This window comes from Hippocampus guttulatus, chromosome 23 (assembly GCF_054856545.1).
Source record: "Hippocampus guttulatus isolate MCC_2025c chromosome 23, RoL_Hgut_1.0, whole genome shotgun sequence".
In the NCBI taxonomy this organism is placed as follows: domain Eukaryota; kingdom Metazoa; phylum Chordata; class Actinopteri; order Syngnathiformes; family Syngnathidae; genus Hippocampus; species Hippocampus guttulatus.
Window position 1 is genome coordinate 3,334,011 of NC_141283.1, and position 19,897 is coordinate 3,353,907.

Here is a 19,897-nt window from a genome sequence, read left to right on the forward strand (position 1 = left end):
CAACTTTGTTTTGTTTACTCCTTATCGTCGTCACATGTTGCACACCCACAAAAATATTCATTTTATGGTTTGAAATGTGACATAACTGCAGATAGAAGAGTATCCTCCTGGAATTTACGGGCTGCGTTGCAACACCGTCAGCAATCATTTTTTTGATAAGTCCAAAATAAACTTGTCAATCAATTAAAGTCGTTCAAATGCTGGGCGAGGAAATATTTCCTGGATTTATTGTTACTTAAAAAAAAGTGTTTATCTCCATTTAGACAAAAGAATTAAAGAAATATCATGCTACGAATAATAGTCCTGAAATATCATGCTACTATGGACCGAAAACAATATACGATATATCATGTAATTGTTCTGAAAAAGATACAAATAAATTCATATATAATTAATACAATTGCTCTGATATGAATGAATTCGGATGAAGAGTGAAACTGTCACAAGCACTTAAAAAAGAATAGACGTCACTAATAAATACGTTTGACTTAACCTCAGTGGCGACCCTGTATGGCACAGGTGTCAAAGTCGAGGCCTCGGGGCCAGATCTGGCCCGCCACATCATTTTATGTGGCTCGCGAAAGCAAATCAAGCATGCCAAGTTTCATTGATGCTTGCTAAAGTCTGAACCAAAATTTCAAATTGTCATATGTAATCCACAAGAACAGTCATTATTCTTTATTTCTAATTTTAAAACTAGTTATTCATCAATCCGTTGTGCGCTGTGTATGTAATACGTGGAGGGGATTAGACAATTATATGGTTTCCCAAAATTCATAACGTAGTAATCGGGGTTCATGCAAATAAATATCGAGAAAACTGAATTACGTTGATGCAACTTAATGCATCCATATGAGTAGAGTCAAATGAAACTTTAATCATGCGTAGCTCATTCATAACCTCAGTAAGACATCTAAATATGGCACTATGATATACTTATGATATTCTATTGCTCCTGATGATCATTTATCCCTTCTTCAGGAAACCATTTTGTATGAATTTTTAAAAAATCGTTTTATTGTTCACTCAATAATAAATTCAGCAAACAGTTTTTGTATCAAACTTTAATAATTTTTCTAAAAACATACAAGGCGTGCACCACTTGGAACAAAAACGAATAGAAACAAGCACTATCCAGGATCATAATCATGATTGTTATTATTTTGTATATTTTCACGCATGAAACAATAACTTAGAATCAAAAAAATCAGAACAAAGAATGGACATACATACAGTGACATTTCATAACTTTGCTGTGAATCGGGAATTTCTCCATTGCGAGACTAATAAAGGTTTTCTTATCTTATCTTATTATGGCACTTGATTTTTACATTTTGAGAAAGGGGGGGGCGTGGAATCACAAAATAAATTCCATCAAAGTCAAGTGAAGTTACCTGCTAGCATGCTAACACGCTAACAGTCCTTGCCGCCAACCTGAGAAGTGTGACGCGGCTGTGCTAACCACAAGTCTGCTGTGCCGTCAAATCTCATCGCAGTCATCATTCTCATCATCCCGCCCATTTCGAAACGGTCACTTTCAAACTTAAATACAAAATCAATCCCATCAAAGCAAAGCTAAGTTTCATGCTAACATGCGTTGATCTTCAGCAGTCGCTGGTTCTTCCGAACTGAGCCCAGACTCCCTCCCAGACTCTGGCTTAGGCCATTATCATTATTCCGTCGACTGTATTTAGCACATAAGTAACACAGACTCAAAAACCATTGAGTAAAGAATGAACCTCAATGCAACAACAATCGCGCTGCACTTGATTTGTACATTTGGACAAAGAAAGCTATACAAAATGAATACCATCAAAAGCAAAACCAAGATCCTTGCTGGCATGCTAACATGCTAAGAGTCCTAGTGGTTGCCCAGCAGCTGCTTTTCCTCCTTGGCTCCATCCAGACTCCCCCCAAGACTCTGACTGGTCTCCATCTCCAAGTCCAGGTTCTTCTTATTCTGGATCAGTGCATCGTTGACCGTGGGCCACCTGGGATTTATAAGCCCTGCTGGGTTCTCAACAGAGTTAATTGCAAACCTCCCTCTGGACCTGGACCTGGACCTGGCCTTGCATCGGTTGCACAGCAGGTAGAAGACCTCGGTCACGTTGAGCAGGAGGGACACGCATGCCACGACCAGCATGAAGATGATGAAGATGGTTTTCTCGGTGGGCCGCGACATGTAGCACTCGACGGTGAACGGGCACGGTTTCTTGGAGCAGGGGAACATGGGGACCATGATGAAACCGTACAGGTAATACTGACCCACGATGAAGGCGGCCTCGATGATGATCTTGAAAATCAGCTGGGTCAGGTAGCTCCCCAGGAGGTTCCCCTTGATGGTCACGTTGCCCTTGTCGTCGGTGTACTTGGGCGACTTGAGGTGGCGCGGACCGCCGGGGCTGGCAAGCTTTTCGCGCAATTTTTTCTCCTGGTGGATGACGTGCATGGCGTGGCCCAGGTAGACCAGCGTAGGTGTGGCCACGAAGATGATCTGGAGGACCCAGAAGCGGATGTGCGAGATGGGGAAGGTCCAGTCGTAGCAGACGTTCTCGCAACCGGGCTGCTTGGTGTTGCAGATGAAGTCGGACTGCTCGTCGCCCCACACGCTGTTGGCGCCGGTGCTCAGGACCATGATCCGGAACAGGAACAGAACCGTCATCCAGATCTTTCCAACGACAGTGGAGTGCGACTGGACCTTGTCCAGCAGGGTTGACAAGAAATCCCAGTCTCCCATTTTCGAGTATGATGTTTAATTGGTATTCTGGAATCAATTCTGGAATCAAACAATATCGCTTATTGAACAAGAATGACTTTGTTAAATGTTCATTCAATCATGTCATAGCTGTAACTCTTGCGAAAGCGCAATAAAATCAGCTGTATTGTTTAACTTGAAAGTAAAAAAAAGAAAATTCAAATGAGCATTTAACTCATTCACTCCCAAAGACGTTTTTAAACGTCTTTTCAGACTTGGTCTAGAATTGTCTGTGACTGAATGAGTTTTAAAATCACCTTGACTTTTGTTTTCATCAGATTAAAAAAAAAAAAAATCATTTCCACACGTTTGCACCTTCCACTACAGAGCGTGTGTGAAGGGAGCGAGAGCAGCTGTGTGAAGTTCACGAAATCAAGATGAAAATACAAACCGACATCAGTGAATTCAAAAGTGACACAAGGCCCCAAACGGCGTTAAATCACTCTCACGAGTAAAAATCCCCACCCAAATAAATAGAAATAAAAATATCACATTGTTAATATTGCTGCTGTCATCTTACCTGATGAGCGCGTTTTAGTGGACTAGCTGCCGCTGCGGCCGAGTGCTGACTGAGCTGAACCTTGGAGTTGGGCTGGAGTGTGAGGGGGGTGAAGTACAAATTCCTCAGCGTGGTACTCGAGTATTTTTCTGTGCTCAAAATGGGTATTGTAAGTGCTGACAGACAAAATGTAATATTACTTTTGTACTGAAGTAGATTGCAGGGTCTCTGATTCTTTTCACTGCTTCTTCAATCAAGAAATTGAGCGAGTACTTCTACTTTTACCAGAGGACTGTACATATACCTGTATGGATATATTTATGTATTTTTTAAATTTATACTGTTTGTACTACTTCTACTCGAATACAGGGTACTCCGTGATGATTGGTTGGATGGTGAAACAGGCACCCCGCCTTGTTCTGACACTTTGGACTACCAGTGAAAGTGGACGGGGCGGGCCCCGCTGTAATGATTGACAGGTAACAGCACAGCCCCACCAGCAACAATTTTGAATCTAATCGCTGTCGGCACATGCTCACACACACACACAAAACATTTCTACATATTGCGCAAATGCATCGAAACAAATATATTCGTGACTGCGAAAGAATATGAAATTCAACTTATTGTGCAAATGCTAAAACGTGCATTAGCAGATAAGCTAATTGCTAAATTAAAACCCCCAAAAAATCATTTTGTAGAATGCTCAGAGATGAACATTCAAAAAAATTGAGAGATGAGCATTGACACCAAGTAGTGCAAAAAATTATATTTTAATGGAAAAAAAATTGTAAACGCGAGCAGAATGCTAAACAGTGTTCAAAATATTTGCCACTGAAATGAATTGAATCAGAAACTTTATTGAGAAAACAGAAGCAAATCAGCACAATGCCAAACATCAAAGCCAAATGATTTTGTCAATGATTACAGCTGTTCAATTTTTTTCCCAAGAAAATGCTTTTATACCCACACTTTACCCACTGTTATCAATATCAAACCTTGAAAAAACATGGGTGTCGGACCCTTTGGGGGGCGCGGGTTTTTCAACACTTTTGGCAGTGAAAATAGTTGGACACCCGCACTTCTTTGCTTTGGCACACTTTGGCACAGGGACACCCTGCTCAGATATGCACTTCCCCCCTGTTGCCCAGTAACCCTTTCCCCGCCATCTCATTGGCCGCATTGACCCCAAACTTGCGTCCCTGCATCTCCAGTTCAGCGTTGATTCCATTCTGCGTGACGGCGTCTTCTCTCAGCATGTAAGCCTTTCTCTGAGACGCGGGCGGCGCCGGCGTGACGGGCGTGACCGGTGTGACCGTGTAGTCGCGCCGCCGGGCGGCGCACTCCTTGGCCGCCTTGACGCACAAGTAGAGCAGCTCGGCCACGCTCAAGGCCAGCGAAAGCAACGCGGCCCCCAGCATGAACCAAATGATCATGGTCTTCTCGGTAGGTCGGGACAGGAAGCAGTCCACCTGGTGGGGGCACGGTGAGCGCGAGCACACGTAGCGGGCGTCCAGCGTCAAACCGTACAGGAAGTACTGGCCCACCACGAACACGATCTCCAGGGCGATTTTGGCCAGCAGGTGGAGGACATAGGCGCGAAGGAGGCGTCCCCGGATGCTTACCTAAGAAAAATGGAAGGATATTAGGAGTGCGCAGCTCGATTCCATCTCCATATATGCGATATGACTCAATAACGGTACATTTTCAAGTGAAATAATTTGATTCGGTGGGATACAGTGGGATTCCGATCCAATTCTGTATGATATGATTCAATGACAGGACATTTAAAATGTAGCTATTTGTTTGGGTTTGGTTAAACCCAAACCAGTTTTCCGATTAAAATGGCTTTTCGTTACGTCCCTGATTGATACCATACATCTACACAGTAGATACGATAAATTGATACAAGAGGTACGATATCAATACAGGAAATGCATAGATCAGAACAGTAGATCTATACGGTAGATATGATAAATTGATATAAGACATAAGATGAATCCATAGAGGAAATATGACAAATCTACACGGGAGATACGATAAATCGATACAATCAATAGATGGATAAATACATTAATAATCATGGCCAAAGATGTACATGATAAAATCAACCCACATCATCCCTTTCTGTAGGCATAAAAAGCAGGATTACAGTGGATCACGTTCAATCAATTTCAACAAAAACTAGGCCGTGCTGAAATACTTCTTGCTTTATTCTTCTTTCAAATTGACACCGTTTCAACTAAATAGTGTAAAGACTTAAGTGAATAACTTTGTTGCCACCTTCCAGCGCTCACCATAGCAGAAATTTTTGCTCGCAAGTCAAAGCAGAAAATCGGCCAAATAACTAATTGTGTATTTGTAAATTACGCACCTTTCCACTGCTCTTGATGTACTTTGGCATCTTGAAGCTACGCTGAAGGAACAACATAGCCTGGTCGTCAAGCTCCGCGTGCTTCCGCATGCGCTCCTTCAACTGCGAACACGGGGAAGCCATGCTAAGACATTTTACTCCTTATCGTGCCAATGCTAAGATGAAAATAAATGCACTAAAGGCCCTCCAAATCAAATTTCCTTTTAAAACGGAGAAAGCTGACAGAAAAATATCCATGCAGTGAACAAAATCCATTGTACTGAAGCTGTTAGCTATTAGCTAATTTGTGTTTTATTTACGTTGAAGCTATTAATATTGGTGATTATTTTATTTAATGCGGCTGGAGGTGTCAATTACTCAGTTTTTCACAATACTGTACCTTCTTCTCGACGTGAATGACGTGGAGGACGTATCCCAGGTAGAGCAGCTTGGGCGTTGCCACGGCGATGATCTGCAGGGCCCAAAAGCGCACATGCGAAATGGGGAAGGCGTGGTCGTAGCACACGTTCTCGCAGCCAGGCTGCCGCGTGTTGCACACAAAGTCCGACTGCTCGTCGCCCCACACCTGCAGCACGGGACACACCCATCCGCCATTTTAATTAACATCTACTTGGCATTAGCGAGACAGAAGTCAGATTTGTGTAAGTCAGTCGTAAGTCTTCGTTCGAGTCAAACGGGTTCAGCAAGTCGCAAGTCAAGTTGCACCATTTCCAGTCCTCAGTTACACACAGATTCTACAAAATCTGAGAGATGAATGTTTTGTGCTAATGCTAATTCCTGTCAGAAGCTAATAGCTAAAGCTATTCAATGTCAAAACATTTTGAATGCTGATAATCAAGCATTCATGCTAATAGCCAAAAATGTATTTTGTACTTATTGGCAAATATCAAATTATTTATTTATTTGATATAATGGCGACAAAAAACATTAATGCTCATGGCTATTAAAAAATAAATAAAATAACATATAAAAATAACTTATTTATAACTTAGGTTACAACATTAAACATGTAGCAAGTCCATTTCGAATGAGCTGACCCTGTCGGCGCCCGTGCTCAGGACCAGGATGCGGAAGACGAAGAGAACCGTGAGCCAGACTTTTCCGATGATGGTAGAGTGCGACTGCACTTTGTCCAGTAGGCGGCCCAAGAGATTCCATTCGCCCATTTCCGCAGAATGCTTGTCACGCTCCCTAAATCGGGAAAGAAGATGACAACTTGTCCTTGAGTGCAGTGGTCCTCGACCACCAGGCCGTGGACCGTTATGTTACAAACAAAACGTTCCAATCTCATTTTCAAGCAAAACAAATGTGAAAAATACAAATATGTCATCCAGAATGTTAAATAGATATCAAATGTATGTCAATTTTTTGTCAAAATGTGTGCTGACGGAGCTTCGAATGTGAATGAATAGATGGCACATTTGCATCGATTGTACAGCATGTTTGGCAAAAAAATATAAACGGACGTCAAATGTACGCCAAATTTACATCATTATTTGTAACATCAGAATTCATCATATTAATACAATATTGGTACATAATATGTCACAACTAAAAGTTTGGTTAGCAAAGTAAATGAGCAGAATTTTCTTGGATCTTTTTTTCTTTTGCTCGCTGTTTGCCAAATGAGGCACTGCCTCATTTGCCCCAAATGCAAAATTTCCACTTGTATGATTCCCCCGGCCACTCCACTCCCCACACCAAGGTCTTCTTATGATAGATTTTGTTTATTACAAAGGTTACATAGGTCCCAGTTGCATTTTGTAGCCATGTTCGTGACAGCAGCACGGGTCTTTGAAGGTCACAGAAAGAAAAACTTGTCTGATTGCAGTCACAGCTGGTGAGTGTGTGTAAATCTACCCTTGAAACACACACACACACACGACTCACTTTATCTGTTCGTAAGCCAGAACTTAACCTTGGATGATTGCAAGTGACGGACATACACACACACACACACAAACAAAATCCCATCGAGTCAAGTTATACCATTACATTAGTATCACTATTAAGTTTTGGTTACCTTAATTTCAGTAATTTATTTGAAAAATCTTTCACAGGTATCTAAAGTCAATAAAATCACAAACCTTAATGCTAAAGCGGAATTAATTTCACTTTTTTTTTTGTTTTTGCAAACATCCTTGTGTTCACTGAAAGATGCGATTAAAATCGAAGCTATTCTGATTATTAGCACCACGAGTGGGATGAAATATTAGGAACGGTTCTCATGATGATACAGTTGCACCAACGTCAACAGTCTCAATGAAAAGAATGTAAAGAATCTTCACACGGCGGAATTTTCGCATCTAGCGCTTGTATTTGTTGATTTGCATCAAAGTATTTAGATTGTGTACCTAATGAAGTGTCCGTGTAGGTGAACATACCGACGATAGAGAAGATGAGGAACGCCGGCCGCTCGTTGGGAGACAGTGAGCGTGTGGTCGTCCCGTCGTTTTGTTCCGGTGCTGACTTATCAGGAGGGTTCCGTCCTACGCATCACAATAAACCTTCGAACAGCAGAAGCCTGGAAGCTTCTGGAAGCAGGCCTACGGCGCCGTGTTTGGTCTGCCTAAACTGGCCCTGATGCAAGCGGACTGTTATATCAATGCCTGTGAGTATTGTTGTATGCTGTGTCTGTATGTGTTGCCGCTCTGTGTGGCAAGGTAGCAGTTGTTTGAAGCTTTAAAACTGCTGTGACATTGATGCTGATCTCCATAAGCCTGTGGAGATGGCATTTCACAATATTTGTTAGCATTAAGCTAGCAGAATCCCTTTCCAGGTGAAATGTTGTTGTTGTTTAAATATTATTCCTCTTTGTTCCATGCCCCTTATCCTGACATAAAATACATTCCCTATTGAAATGAGCAGAAATGCGACTCGTCCGTTCCAACCTAAAAAAAAAACAACCGAAATGTTTGGAATGTGTTTTGAATCAAACTCGCAGTCTATATTGTACTTTATAAAAACCAATACCATAACAAATAAATCAGAAAATACATGTGTTTCTGTCTAATTGTGCTATGTGAGACATGGCCACCGGGTGGGACTATAACAAGTTCTACCCAGCTATTTTTAGTGACTCCGTAATTTCTCGTAATACTGTTGGTCGTTTTTTTGCAGAGGATAAAGAAGATATGCCCGTGAGCATTTTTAGATTCTCCGTCCACATCTCTAGGTTGCTGCACCGTTTGTGTTCAAATAGCTGTTACTTGAAGCATTATAACAGCGCCATACGGATGCTATTTGTTAGCCTGTCTAATGCTTTTCCCTTTGTGTTAGCATGAAGTTAGCGGACTTGAAGGGCAAGTTGTGTCGCGCCACTGTATAAACAAACAACCTTTCACGGCCAAGTCTTCAATGAAAGCTTGAAATTTTCAAAGTTCTGACTCTTGTTTTCCTCAAAGTGACCTTTGTCTCATTTCTCGACAGTGTGGGAGGAAGAACGAAGGGTGCTTCGTATTACTTTTGTGACCATCGTTCGTGAAAGGGTAAGTCGTTTTGCTTCAGCTTGTGTTCATCTAAACACTCGTTTAATCTCGTTTCACTTTGAGCAGATCCAAAAGTCTGAATAAAGAAACAATTTTATTTGAAGTACCTTTATGCATTTATTTTGAGGGCCAAGTCAGCACAAACAGTCCAAGGAGGCGAACAGCGAGTCCTGGACAAACTCCAGTTGCTGGCACGGTCACCGTGTACGGGCCAGCTCGTGGAAATGATTCACGAGAAATTCCACCAAGAGCCAAAAAGCAGCTCGAAAAGGAAAAATATTGGTACATATTACACCAAGGGTGGGAAAACTTAAGTGCTCATTTGATGCAGAAAAGTGACAGAGTATTTTTTGCGGCAACTCCGGGCTACTGGAGTGTGTAGGATGGAAAGGTTTGGCCGCCCCTGTTTGACCGTGAGAGGCTACAACACAACTTTACCACCTCATATGTTCTTCTCTACACGTCTGAAGGATGAACAATACAATTTATGATGAGCCACTTTTAACCAATGAACACCCGCCAGCCCAAAACCCAAGTCCACTCCGGGATGCATCTCATCAATCCGTACTGGGGAGAAAAGAAACATACTTGATCAATTTAGCGATCACAAATAATCCATAAAGCACGTGTTTGTGTGAGAGACGCTTGGTGCCCACCAGCAGCGTGTGCGGCCAATAGCCGGTGGTTCGGTTGGACACGCCGAGCGTGGAGATGGCGTGGCGGACATAAACCTGCGGCGTGGGCGCCAACCAGCCTTCGGTGGACGACGCCGGGCGCTGACTACTGGAGGCCACCTGGGCGTTAAACACCACATTTTTATTTTCATTACAGTTATAATATTATAATAAATTTAATTCATTGTCAATTTGCCAATGAAATACAGGCAAAATTTGATCATTAATTGCTATTTTCCTTGATGGTTTCCAATAAATTAATTAGCCCAGTACTTAACATAATGCCTCAGAATAAATAAATTTCAACTAAGAATTGTAGGAAGGATTTGGATCAAAACAACCTGAGTGAGTGTTCTACATTACAGGTTGCACTTTCATTGAAATTCCTCACGTCATTTTTGCATATCACACACCTGGAATGGAAGCAGACTTTGAGCAAAGATCCCTCTTGCACTGTATTCAAGGTGGAGAGATCTCGAGAACTGATCCAGGTAGCCCTGAAAAGCAAATATGAATGTAATACGATATTAATATTATTTGTGGTAAATGTTTGTTCTCACCGTGGCGGCGCTGAGCATCACTCTCCCAGGTGTTGGCATGCAGCAGGGGGCGGACGAGATGTTGACAACGGCCCCTCGCCCGCGCTCCAGCATTCCCGGCAGCACTAAGCGGGTTAGCAACGTGGCGCCCACCACGTTATTGGCCGTCACCTCCATCAGCCTCTGCTCGGATATCTCCACCAGCTCCCGGGGTGACGTGCACGCCTCGTCCACGCAGTTGACCAGGAAACCCACATCTTTGCCCCTCAGGGCTTCCACGACGACCTTGCTGGCCGCCTTGTCCCAGCCCAGGTCGGCGTGGACGAGGATTGTTTCCACGCCATGGCTCTGGGAGAGATTTGCGACAAAGTCGGCGATGTTGGAGCGCCCGTACGTGACAAAGATGATGCTGAGACCGTGCTGGGCCAGCTCCTCGGCGTAGGCTTGCGCCACAGGCTCTGATGCACCTGATGGGAGGCATATGGATTAGTGTCTGGAAAGGGGTGTTGATGGTGAGTTGCTGGAATGCATTGTTGTTTTTTTTTTTTGTATGACAGCATCAGCCCTGTTATGGGGTTTTAATGATAGTGGAGACTACTGTATTTGTATCTCGTTTTGGTGGACCTGACTGCTTCGTTTGATATGGTGGACCACAGTGTTCTGTTGGCTTGTTTGCAGCACCAGGAGGACATTAGTGGTTAGTTAGTGCTCTACAGCAGATTGTTTTAGAACTATTTGGCAGACAGAAGTTTTGTGTTATCCCTGGTTGCTCTGAGTCTTGTCCTGCCACACTGTCATATGGTGTCCCATTGGGTTCAATTTTAGGGCCCTTGGTGTTCGTTGTACTTGCTGCCCCTTTCACTGCTATCCGGATGACAGTCAGTTCTATGTCCTTCTGAGCAAAAACTGTACTTTCTTATTAATGCCACTTTTGTCCTATCTGGAGAAAATCAAGGCCTGTATGACACAGAATTTATTTACTTTCAATGAAAAATTGTGTTTGGTTCTGTTAATGAAAATATTTTTTTTTCTATTTTAATTTTGGTGTTTTCCTTTCAATCAAAATAATAAAAAAACAAAACAACAAGCTATGCTTTTACTGAAGTACTTTTCCCAGCGATGCTATTTCTTACCATACACGACAGCCCAGTCTCCATATGTTTGCCTCAGTTTCCTGCCGGGGATCATCCTGGGCAGGAAATGCACCCTGACCAGCACGCAGCAGTCTCTAAGCAGGATGACAGCCCTGCTGGCCGTGTACAGAGCGCCCACCACGGCGAGCGTTTCCAGGTAACCGCCGCACGACCGGGAAATTTCCCTGTACAGTAAATGGAAGCTGTCCACTGCCGCCATGCTTTCCCTCAAAAGTAATTCTAGCGATGCTGGCCTTCGAGTTAGTTTACGAACGCAACGTTGTGTTTGCCCGAAGACATGTAAAATGAGAGCTCCGTCATGCTAATCAAATGTTGCTACATAATATATTGATGCGAACGTGTTTGGAATGCAGTTTGACAGCCGATTTCTCCAGCAGAGATTTTTGGCTTGAATGAACCCCGGAAGAAGGAGCAAAACAAAGAGTCACGTGATATTGTGTAGGAAGCAGAAATGACGCATTCGCTGTCTCCTCAGAAAAGTCAGTGCGTCGTCATTATGGCAGCGTTTTTTCCATTTTTGCGACTATTTAATACCAATATAAGACTGTATACCGTATAGTTAACATTTATTTGTTTTGGTTTAATTTTCAATTAAGGTACACGAATCATACGCATTTCGCGCTTTCTTTGTAATCTGTTGCTTGAACGTTGCGCGAAATTTGTTATGCTCTCCCACAATGCTCCGCGGTTTGACGGACGTTTCCATAGCGACGCAATGGCGCCTGCCTGATTGCGGTACTAATTTGAAGAGAAGCCGTCAAAGGCACGCCAGGTGTGTTTCCACACGGCCAATTTGTAGGTTAATTTATTTTTGTGGTGTCTTGTCGCTTACTTCTCTGCGGTGGAAAGTGACATTGAGCTAAGTTAGAATTTGTTCAACAGCAGCCTGGAAAGTAGGTGTAGCATTTATTCCAGTACGAGAATGACCTCAGTTTACTAATTACGTTTACCCCCCTACCCGCCATTGCTAGTGTTTTAGTTATTCTGTTAGTGGGCCGAATTGTCTTATTTGTGAATATTACTGGTCAGTTATTAAATTCTACTAGTTAACATCTTGTGCCTCACGAGTAGCAGGCAGTTGTCAACTAGTGCACAGTTTTACCCCACAAGTAACATGTATAAGTCCATATTTGAATGCAAAAATGTCATACCGTTGTAGGGAACAAATTCTTTATAGTCGTCGTGCAAGTGCACTGAATCGTCTTACTAGTGAAGACAAAAAGTGTTTGAGTGCATGGACCTGGGTGTCCATGATATCGAAAACATGCTCAGATAGACATGGAAGCATTTAGCTTTGATATACAGCTAATTTAAATAAATGAGACCAACATATGGCTGTACCTGCTACATTAGGTTTGAGGAGCTTTGCTATATCTATCAATCCTAGGTCCACTAGAAATTCGGCTTTTGCAAAGGTTGGAATCACTCAACGTGTCAGGGGAATTGTCATTTGCAACAGAGATGTGTTCCGAAGATGATGAGCAGCTGGCAGCTCTGCTCAAACAGTTTTTGAGAACCATCGACGAGCGACTCTCTGGCGCCCCAACGCCCCAAAGTGCAGAGGAAGTCCTTCTTCACCTGGAGGAGACCGACAAGAACTTCCACAAGTGAGCTCTTGAAAAGAGAAGTGGTTTTCTAGTAATGGATAGGATGGATGTATAATTTTTTTAAAATTACTTGTCTTTTCCCCAGCTATGAGTTTGTCCAGCACCTGCGCCAGCGTGTGGAGACCTCCCTTGGGTGTGTGGTGGACAAGGAGCTCGGGAAGTTGTCCCGTGAAGATGGACAACACGCCGTCGACTCGTGTCACGACGCCCTCATTCACACAGCGACTGGCCGCAGCCAAGCGTCGGCGCAGTGAGTCCAACCCGCGCATACCGGCGTGTGTTTAGGAAAGTGCTAACATTAGCACGTTGCGTCATCATCAGGTACCAGGAGATGACACAGACCTTGAGAGCCACGGTGACTGCCGCCGCGCAGCGTTTACTCGGCAGCTTTGACGACGACCAGCTACGGAAGGAGGAGGAGATGCAGCGCGGCCGCTACGCTGACGACTGCTCAGACAGTGGAGACTCCTTCAATCAGGTCATTTCAAAAAAGGACACATCCTTGTTTCAACCTGTAGTAGAGGACATTTTACCATGATGTCGCACGTGCTTGTAAAGTGTCTATAAATTGTAAAGTGTATTATTATTATTATCAGGGTCCATGTGAGCAGTAACAAGATTTATTATTCCATCCATTTCTCCAGTGCTACACCTTCATTCGACAGGAGCAGCTCCAGGCTTTGGCTGAGAAACTAGATCCAAGTCAACCCAAAGAGGTGAAGATGCACACAATAAAAATTAAAAAAAAGTCCGGCCTTCACAGAGACAAGAATGCTCACTTGATCTTTTTTATTCTGAAAAAATCAAACTTCTGTCAGTTGCAAGAAGGCAAAAAAAAATATTGACTTTAAATTTGAAATGGGTTTATTTATTTTTAAAAAATGTGTGTCATTTGTGTGTGTGTGGATAGGTGCGCCGGGAGGCCCTGCAGGCGCTCCGTCACGCGCCGGCTTCTGACGTGCTTAGCTGCGAGGGCTGGGCCCGCCTACGCCAGAACCTGTGCGCCGCACTGACCGAGCCCGACGCCGAGCTCAGTGTACGCCGCCGTTCACTCAGCGACATTTGTGATATGTCACAGATTTACTCTCTTCTCCATTGTTTTTTTTTGGGGGTTTTTTTTTCCCATACAAGTGAAAAGGGAAAACTTGAAATCAAAAATGTAATGTTTGTGATTGAACAAAGTCCATTCTGCCCAGTACAGCCAAATTCATGTTGAATCAAATGATATGCCATCTTGTCGTTTCAGGACCACGTTCTTCGGTTCTTCGCGAAGAGTTTCTCCTCGTTGCCACTGAACATCACCCGGGAGATTTACAGCAGCCTCGGTAGGCCGCTCGTTTAATTTCATCCATACCTGTGCTTGGTGCTGTTTCTCGGTCTTTGCCAACCAGCCCAAAAGTATCGTGGTGCGAGTTGTTGATAAAAACTTTGTGAAATGGTCTGCAGTTGTTACCCGAGTTACGGATCGTGACTACAGTACACCTTGTTTGGCCTCGGTGGAGGTCTTCACGTTCTGTTTTGTTGTCTCTTGCTCAGCTCGAAGCGTGCAGTCCAGTTTTTTGTCCCTGAAGTTGAGCTTTCCGAGCGGCCCGGCCGTCTTGGACATCAACAGACCCGAGATCAGCTCTCTCCTTAAACAGGTATGCTCAAGCCTGTCAATGTAAATCCTCAAATGTCATTTCCTGGCAAAACGGAACAATTCGCCTCATAATTTCGCCTTTTTGTCACCAAATTGACCTTTTTAATGAAAAAAAATACCCCATTACATTTCCCTGCCTGTTTAAGCAAAAAAATAAAAATTTCCATTTGCCTACAACATAACATGTCAATCAATCATCATCTTCCTGTGCACTCAGATGCGCCTGATGAACGACTTCCAAAAGGAGGCGACCACCTTCTGGATCCGTCACCCAGAAAAGTGAGTCTCCCGCCCCCCTCCGCATGCTCGCTTTGTTTTCCGATGCCGAGATTATCCTCCGATCCTCTCGCTCGCCTTCAGGTACATGGAAGAAATCATCGAGAGCACCTTCTCCCTCCTGTCTCTCCATGGGGACTCCTCACCGGAGAAAGTTTTGGGGCCCACTGACCTGCTGGCCCTGCTGGATGTTCAAGCCACCTGGTTCACAAAATGGATGGTGGGCGTCGCAACCGAACGGGCGTGATGTACCGTGCACGTTTATGGGCGTCTGAATGTCATTTGTGTCGGTTCTCAGCATGGCTCCTACAGCAGGACGTTGGTTCTCAGGCTCCTCCAGAGCAAATACAAAAATCTGGTGAGCGAATGATCATTTCACAATTATTTCCACAAACGGCGTTTGTCGCCAAATGTGAACACGTTAGCGGGCGTCGTCGGAACGGATCGCGTTATGCTTTTGGCGCTTCCACGGAGAGAATTTGCCATTCAAGAAGTGATTCGTTAATCCTCCCTCTCATTGTCAAGCCTTTTAAAAGAGGATTATTGCCGAGTCCCTCCCTTTACGGCCTCTAAATTAACTGTCAGTAAAATAGCAACATATTCCCACGATGGAGTCAGTGCACTGTAAAAAAAATACCAATTTGAATGCGGGTGTTCATAATGAGTTATCAATTGCGGAGAGGTGGTCATTTTTGGGGAATAACGTCTTCTCAGATGGAGGCCGCTGTGCAGCAGTGCATCCTTTATCTGGAATGCTGCCAGCATTGCACTCGGATCCATTCCGAGGAGCCGCACGGCTCAGGTGAGTGGAAAAAGTTGTTTTGTAGATGAATGAATGTGACGGTGTTAAGAGGCAAGCGTTTTTTTTTCTTTTCTTCTTTTTAATGTGAGCAAATGGGAAAATGAATTTGATTCTAAGGCCATATAATCTAGCCCCGCCTCCTTGTGCCATGTCCTCATTGTCTTTCAGGCTCGCCAATTGGCAGCGTCTACAGCGGAAAGGAGCTGCGGTACGCCGTGGTCGTCCATTCCTTGTGCGTGTTGGGCAAAGTCCTCCTCTACGCCAATGGCCGGAAGCTCTTTCCCATCAAAGCGGCGGCGCGGAAAGGTGAAACCTTCCCGTTGCGGCTTTCTGAACATATCAAAATTAAAGAAAGTAATCGATAATTTAAAAATGACTTTGACACCCCTGATCTATGTCATCAGAATTACAGCCCCTCGGCAGAAAATATTCGCAGATTCCTGTTCACGAAATCTGATTTATCTGCCAAACGAGCGACTGAATCTTAATTAATGTTCCTGCATTTTCTGCAGTGTCGCTTTGAAGAAAGAAAAAAAAACGGAAGGAAAAAAAAGTCCTGTTTTGGAATATAAGGATGGAAACTTTCCCCGCGGCCTCATGCATTTACAACCTATAAACTCACGAATCATGACGCGGACAATTTTTACATAACAGTCCAAGCATCCAGACGGCTTAATCAGTCGTAATAAACCGAACCTCTGACAGACGACTCATTGTCTGCACACGCAGCTTTATTGAGGCCGTATCGTAGTATCAAGCCGCGCTCACCTGTGACTGATCGTTTTGTATTTATTGATTCCAAAGAGGAAAGACAATCTTGACATTGGATTTGCACCTCTGACGCAACCGATAATCTTCACAACTAGAGATTACAAATACTGCGCAGTCAGAAATACATTTGAATAAAAACACACGTTAAAAAAAATAAAAAATTATATGCACCCAAAACATTCAATAAAGCAATTTATTTTTCCAAGTGAACAAATTTATTTATAGCAATTTATTTTTCCCAATCTATTTCGTATACCAGCCTCTGGAGCTCCTAAAAAGTACACTCCGAGGCACTTTATATTGCTTCAAATATGTTTGAGAATTGATCCCGTTATCAACGCTTGACGCGCAACTCCATTTTAAAGATGCCACATCACCCCAACCCCACCCGCTGTAAAAAGGTGTGGACGAAATGGCCTCATGCTTGTGCAACTTCATTTTACGCCTTCAGACAAAGTACAAGTGAATTAATCATAACCCTGCGTTTTAATTGTTGTTCACCGAGTCATTTCCTTTTTCCAGATCCAGTCACTTTGACGGACCTGGTGGTGATTCTCATCAACATCGTGTACCGACATCATCAGCCTTTGTGTAGCGATAGCTCACACGCAGGTGCGTGCACGCGTATACCTTTTAGCTAGATATGACAAAGAGTGCAGTGAGCAGTCGGCCAGTGCGGGAACATCGAGACCCTTTGCAGCATTCCTCTGTGCTATCTTTTATCTGGTAACCTTGTCCTCAGCCTGTCTCCTGTTGTCTCCCGACAGGCCTAGTCAGCTGTCGTATTCGATTCCCACATAAAGAGAGATCCCACAAACAAGAGTGTGCCTCAAACTCCTTGACTGAACGTGGCTGTTTGTTTTTTGGTCAGAAGTGCTGTGCCCAAGCGGCCCGGTGATAGCGACGCTGAGCGCCATGTGTGAGAGGACCGAGTGCGCTGACCAGTGTCTCCACCAGGCGCCTGTCGTTCAGACTCTCATGGCGCCCGTCATCCAGGCCCTCAATGGAGGCCAGGTGACTTTGTGGAATTTTTCTTTTTCATTCATTTCTTGTCTGTTCCCCAAATCCTATACAGTGGTACCCTCTACTTACAAAACGTCTCTTCATACGAAATGTTGAAGTTACGAAACGCCTCAACAGGAAAATATTGTCTTTAGTTACGGAAGAAATTTCAAGATACGAAAGGTAAAAAAAATACAGCAACTCGCAGCTCCGAGTTTCCTGAACGCAACATACTTCTTGCTCCTCTGCCATTGGCTATTATCTAGCATCTTCCTGGCATCCCATTGGCTAAGAAGGGACCGTACGTGTCTGTGTAGATGCAGCATCCGCGTGAGTCCTGAGAGTTTTACGTAAATGTAAATCACCTAGAAAAAGTGTTCCCCAGTCAGGTGATCGCTCACTAGGCTGATGTTTGCCTTGGACATTTTCGAAGGATTGTTAAAAGCCGACAAAAGCGAACGTCCTTGGATCAGTCCTTGACAAAACGCCAGGCAAAAACCACTTCTGAGAGAGAACACGAACTAAAGAGGGCAAAAAAAACCCGATGAGGACGCAGTGAAAAGTTAAATGACCATTTTTATTCTTTATTCTTTGTTTTTTACATTATCCACAACTCTCATTTATTGTGCAATAATCTAATTGTAATTTGTATTTGTTACATATTTGAATGCATTTTTACACTTTAGAAAACATTTGTCTGAATTTGGGGGGGGACTTGGAACGAATTAGGGCATTTACAAAGAAAACGCGTCTCTACTTACAAAATGTTCTCATGAAGAAATTTCTGCCAGAACCAATTAATTTCATAAGTAGAGGTACCACTGTATTTGTATTCGTTCGCCACTTTTTTTTTTTGTCCTTTCGCATCCCACGTCCCCAAAATTGCACATTGAGGCGTTGAGAATTGTCGTCTGAAAACAGTGAAACAGTGCCAGATGTAAAATCCTCATCAATTGCAGAGATAATATCCATTTTTATTATATTAGCACTGTAATTCACTTTAAAAAAAAAAAAAAATTCTATGCAGACCAAACTGAAGTGCCCGGCAGCCACCCTCCCTCTAATCGCGGACGTCCTGGCTCGAATGGTCAACACAGACAGAGGGTTAGCTCTCTTCTTGTATGACAAGAACTTGCTTGTGGGCCACAACGAAAGGTGAGTCATCAATACAGCCGTCAATACGTTTTTCGTGATACAGTATTGCCAACGCACGGGCTTGGTAAATGTCAACATCTTGAGTCAGACATCAAATTAAAGGTCTCAATAAGAGCTTTCCAGATCACGTTGTCTATTTATCCTCAAATAATGACACCACGGGTCAAAGACTTTTCACGTGATACAATATAGGATTCAGCCGCCATGCATGTTTTCGGAATGTGGGAGGAAACTGGAGTACCCGGAGAAAACCCACCCAGGCTCAGGGAGAACACGCACCTTTGCAAAGATAAGAAGGCACATTTTTGATCGACACGGTTAACTGGATACCTCACAGTGGCAATCGAAACTGAGCATCTTTTTATTTTATTTTTTTGTGTGTGTGTGTCTGTAAACGCGCATCTCATTTGAATGTTTATAAATGGAGTTCAGTGACATTTTCCAGTAAAAAAAATAAAATGTTTTTCAAAATGTGAGAGCATTTTGGCGAAACGGCTCGTGAACTGAAAACGACTCATCAAGAGCGTTCATTTGATATATTACTCAATATGTCTTCCCGCGCATGCATTTTTGAGCTTTGCGCTCGAGAACTCATTCAAACGCGGAGGCGCTTGCACTTTGGGAGTGATTTTCATCCGCCTTGTCGGCGTGATGAATTTTACACGAGTCGCCGTCGCGCGATGCATGCAGAGCGTCGTTAATAAAACAGCAAATTTGACTCTGAGCTAAACTTCTGTTTCCACTCTGCAGAAGCACCGCCGCTCACGTGCTGCTCCGGTTCACGCTTACGCTGCTCGAACGGGAGCTCTCGGCGTCGAGCGAGGGCGAAATCCTCTCGCTCCGTGCTGTGTGTGGGGCCTTCATCTCTGTGTGCGGGCAGATGTACAAGACCTGCGAGGGCCTGCAGGTCCTAGAAGCATACAGCCTGCACAAAGCTGCCGCCACCGCCTGGAGGAAGGTCCGATGCCACCGACCCTCATATCCTGTCCGCATCCAAACACTGAATTCCTTTTTTGGTTGTTTTTTTGCAGACCAGTTCTTTGTCTGAAAGGATTCCGACCCCAGTACCTGAAAACAATCTTGCAACGTCTACGCAGAAATTGCGACATCTGTAAGAAAGCACACAAGATACAGGATGTAGTCTTTACAATAAGTCACATAT

The 19,897-nt window shown here is 43.7% G+C and overlaps 4 protein-coding genes across 5 annotated transcripts in view; 1 reads left to right on the forward strand and 3 right to left on the reverse strand.

Annotated features, from left to right (window-relative positions):
* Nucleotides 1-1,046: 1,046 nt before the first annotated feature.
* LOC147185755 (gap junction Cx32.2 protein-like) lies at nt 1,047-3,331 on the reverse strand. Its single transcript, XM_086104394.1, has 2 exons — nt 3,276-3,331; nt 1,047-2,776 (listed from the first exon to the last, which is right to left on the reverse strand). Exon 2 carries the CDS (start codon nt 2,735-2,737, stop codon nt 1,862-1,864), a length of 876 nt encoding a protein of 291 aa, XP_085960520.1. The 5' UTR covers nt 2,738-2,776; nt 3,276-3,331; the 3' UTR covers nt 1,047-1,861.
* Nucleotides 3,332-4,098: 767 nt separating this feature from the next.
* On the reverse strand, nt 4,099-8,115 carry LOC147185756 (gap junction Cx32.7 protein-like). 2 transcript variants are annotated; one of them, XM_086104158.1, is made up of 5 exons: nt 8,013-8,115; nt 6,666-6,819; nt 6,008-6,193; nt 5,629-5,730; nt 4,099-4,879 (listed from the first exon to the last, which is right to left on the reverse strand). In XM_086104158.1, the coding sequence occupies exons 2-5, from the start codon at nt 6,792-6,794 to the stop codon at nt 4,376-4,378; spliced, it is 921 nt and encodes a 306-aa protein (XP_085960284.1). In that variant the 5' UTR covers nt 6,795-6,819; nt 8,013-8,115; the 3' UTR covers nt 4,099-4,375. The 2 variants fall into 2 exon arrangements, with proteins under 2 accessions (XP_085960284.1, XP_085960286.1); XM_086104160.1 differs by having other exon boundaries at nt 7,983-8,070.
* Nucleotides 8,116-9,220: 1,105 nt separating this feature from the next.
* LOC147185757 (inactive hydroxysteroid dehydrogenase-like protein 1) lies at nt 9,221-11,880 on the reverse strand. Its single transcript, XM_086104157.1, has 5 exons — nt 11,463-11,880; nt 10,351-10,796; nt 10,204-10,287; nt 9,773-9,910; nt 9,221-9,683 (listed from the first exon to the last, which is right to left on the reverse strand). Exons 1-5 carry the CDS (start codon nt 11,680-11,682, stop codon nt 9,618-9,620), a joined length of 954 nt encoding a protein of 317 aa, XP_085960283.1. The 5' UTR covers nt 11,683-11,880; the 3' UTR covers nt 9,221-9,617.
* Nucleotides 10,694-19,897, forward strand: part of LOC147185758 (protein broad-minded-like) — a 28,529-nt gene continuing 19,325 nt past the window's right edge. The window contains exons 1-19 of the mRNA XM_086104152.1: nt 10,694-10,841; nt 11,500-11,619; nt 12,943-13,090; nt 13,176-13,340; nt 13,412-13,568; nt 13,735-13,806; nt 14,001-14,126; nt 14,337-14,415; nt 14,627-14,730; nt 14,947-15,008; nt 15,090-15,225; nt 15,304-15,363; nt 15,720-15,807; nt 15,976-16,113; nt 17,101-17,190; nt 17,450-17,592; nt 18,608-18,735; nt 19,486-19,693; nt 19,767-19,846. Of these exons, the coding sequence (XP_085960278.1) occupies nt 12,945-13,090; nt 13,176-13,340; nt 13,412-13,568; nt 13,735-13,806; nt 14,001-14,126; nt 14,337-14,415; nt 14,627-14,730; nt 14,947-15,008; nt 15,090-15,225; nt 15,304-15,363; nt 15,720-15,807; nt 15,976-16,113; nt 17,101-17,190; nt 17,450-17,592; nt 18,608-18,735; nt 19,486-19,693; nt 19,767-19,846 (1,982 nt within the window). The 5' untranslated portion in view covers nt 10,694-10,841; nt 11,500-11,619; nt 12,943-12,944. The remainder of the gene's footprint in view (nt 10,842-11,499; nt 11,620-12,942; nt 13,091-13,175; nt 13,341-13,411; nt 13,569-13,734; nt 13,807-14,000; nt 14,127-14,336; nt 14,416-14,626; nt 14,731-14,946; nt 15,009-15,089; nt 15,226-15,303; nt 15,364-15,719; nt 15,808-15,975; nt 16,114-17,100; nt 17,191-17,449; nt 17,593-18,607; nt 18,736-19,485; nt 19,694-19,766; nt 19,847-19,897) is intronic.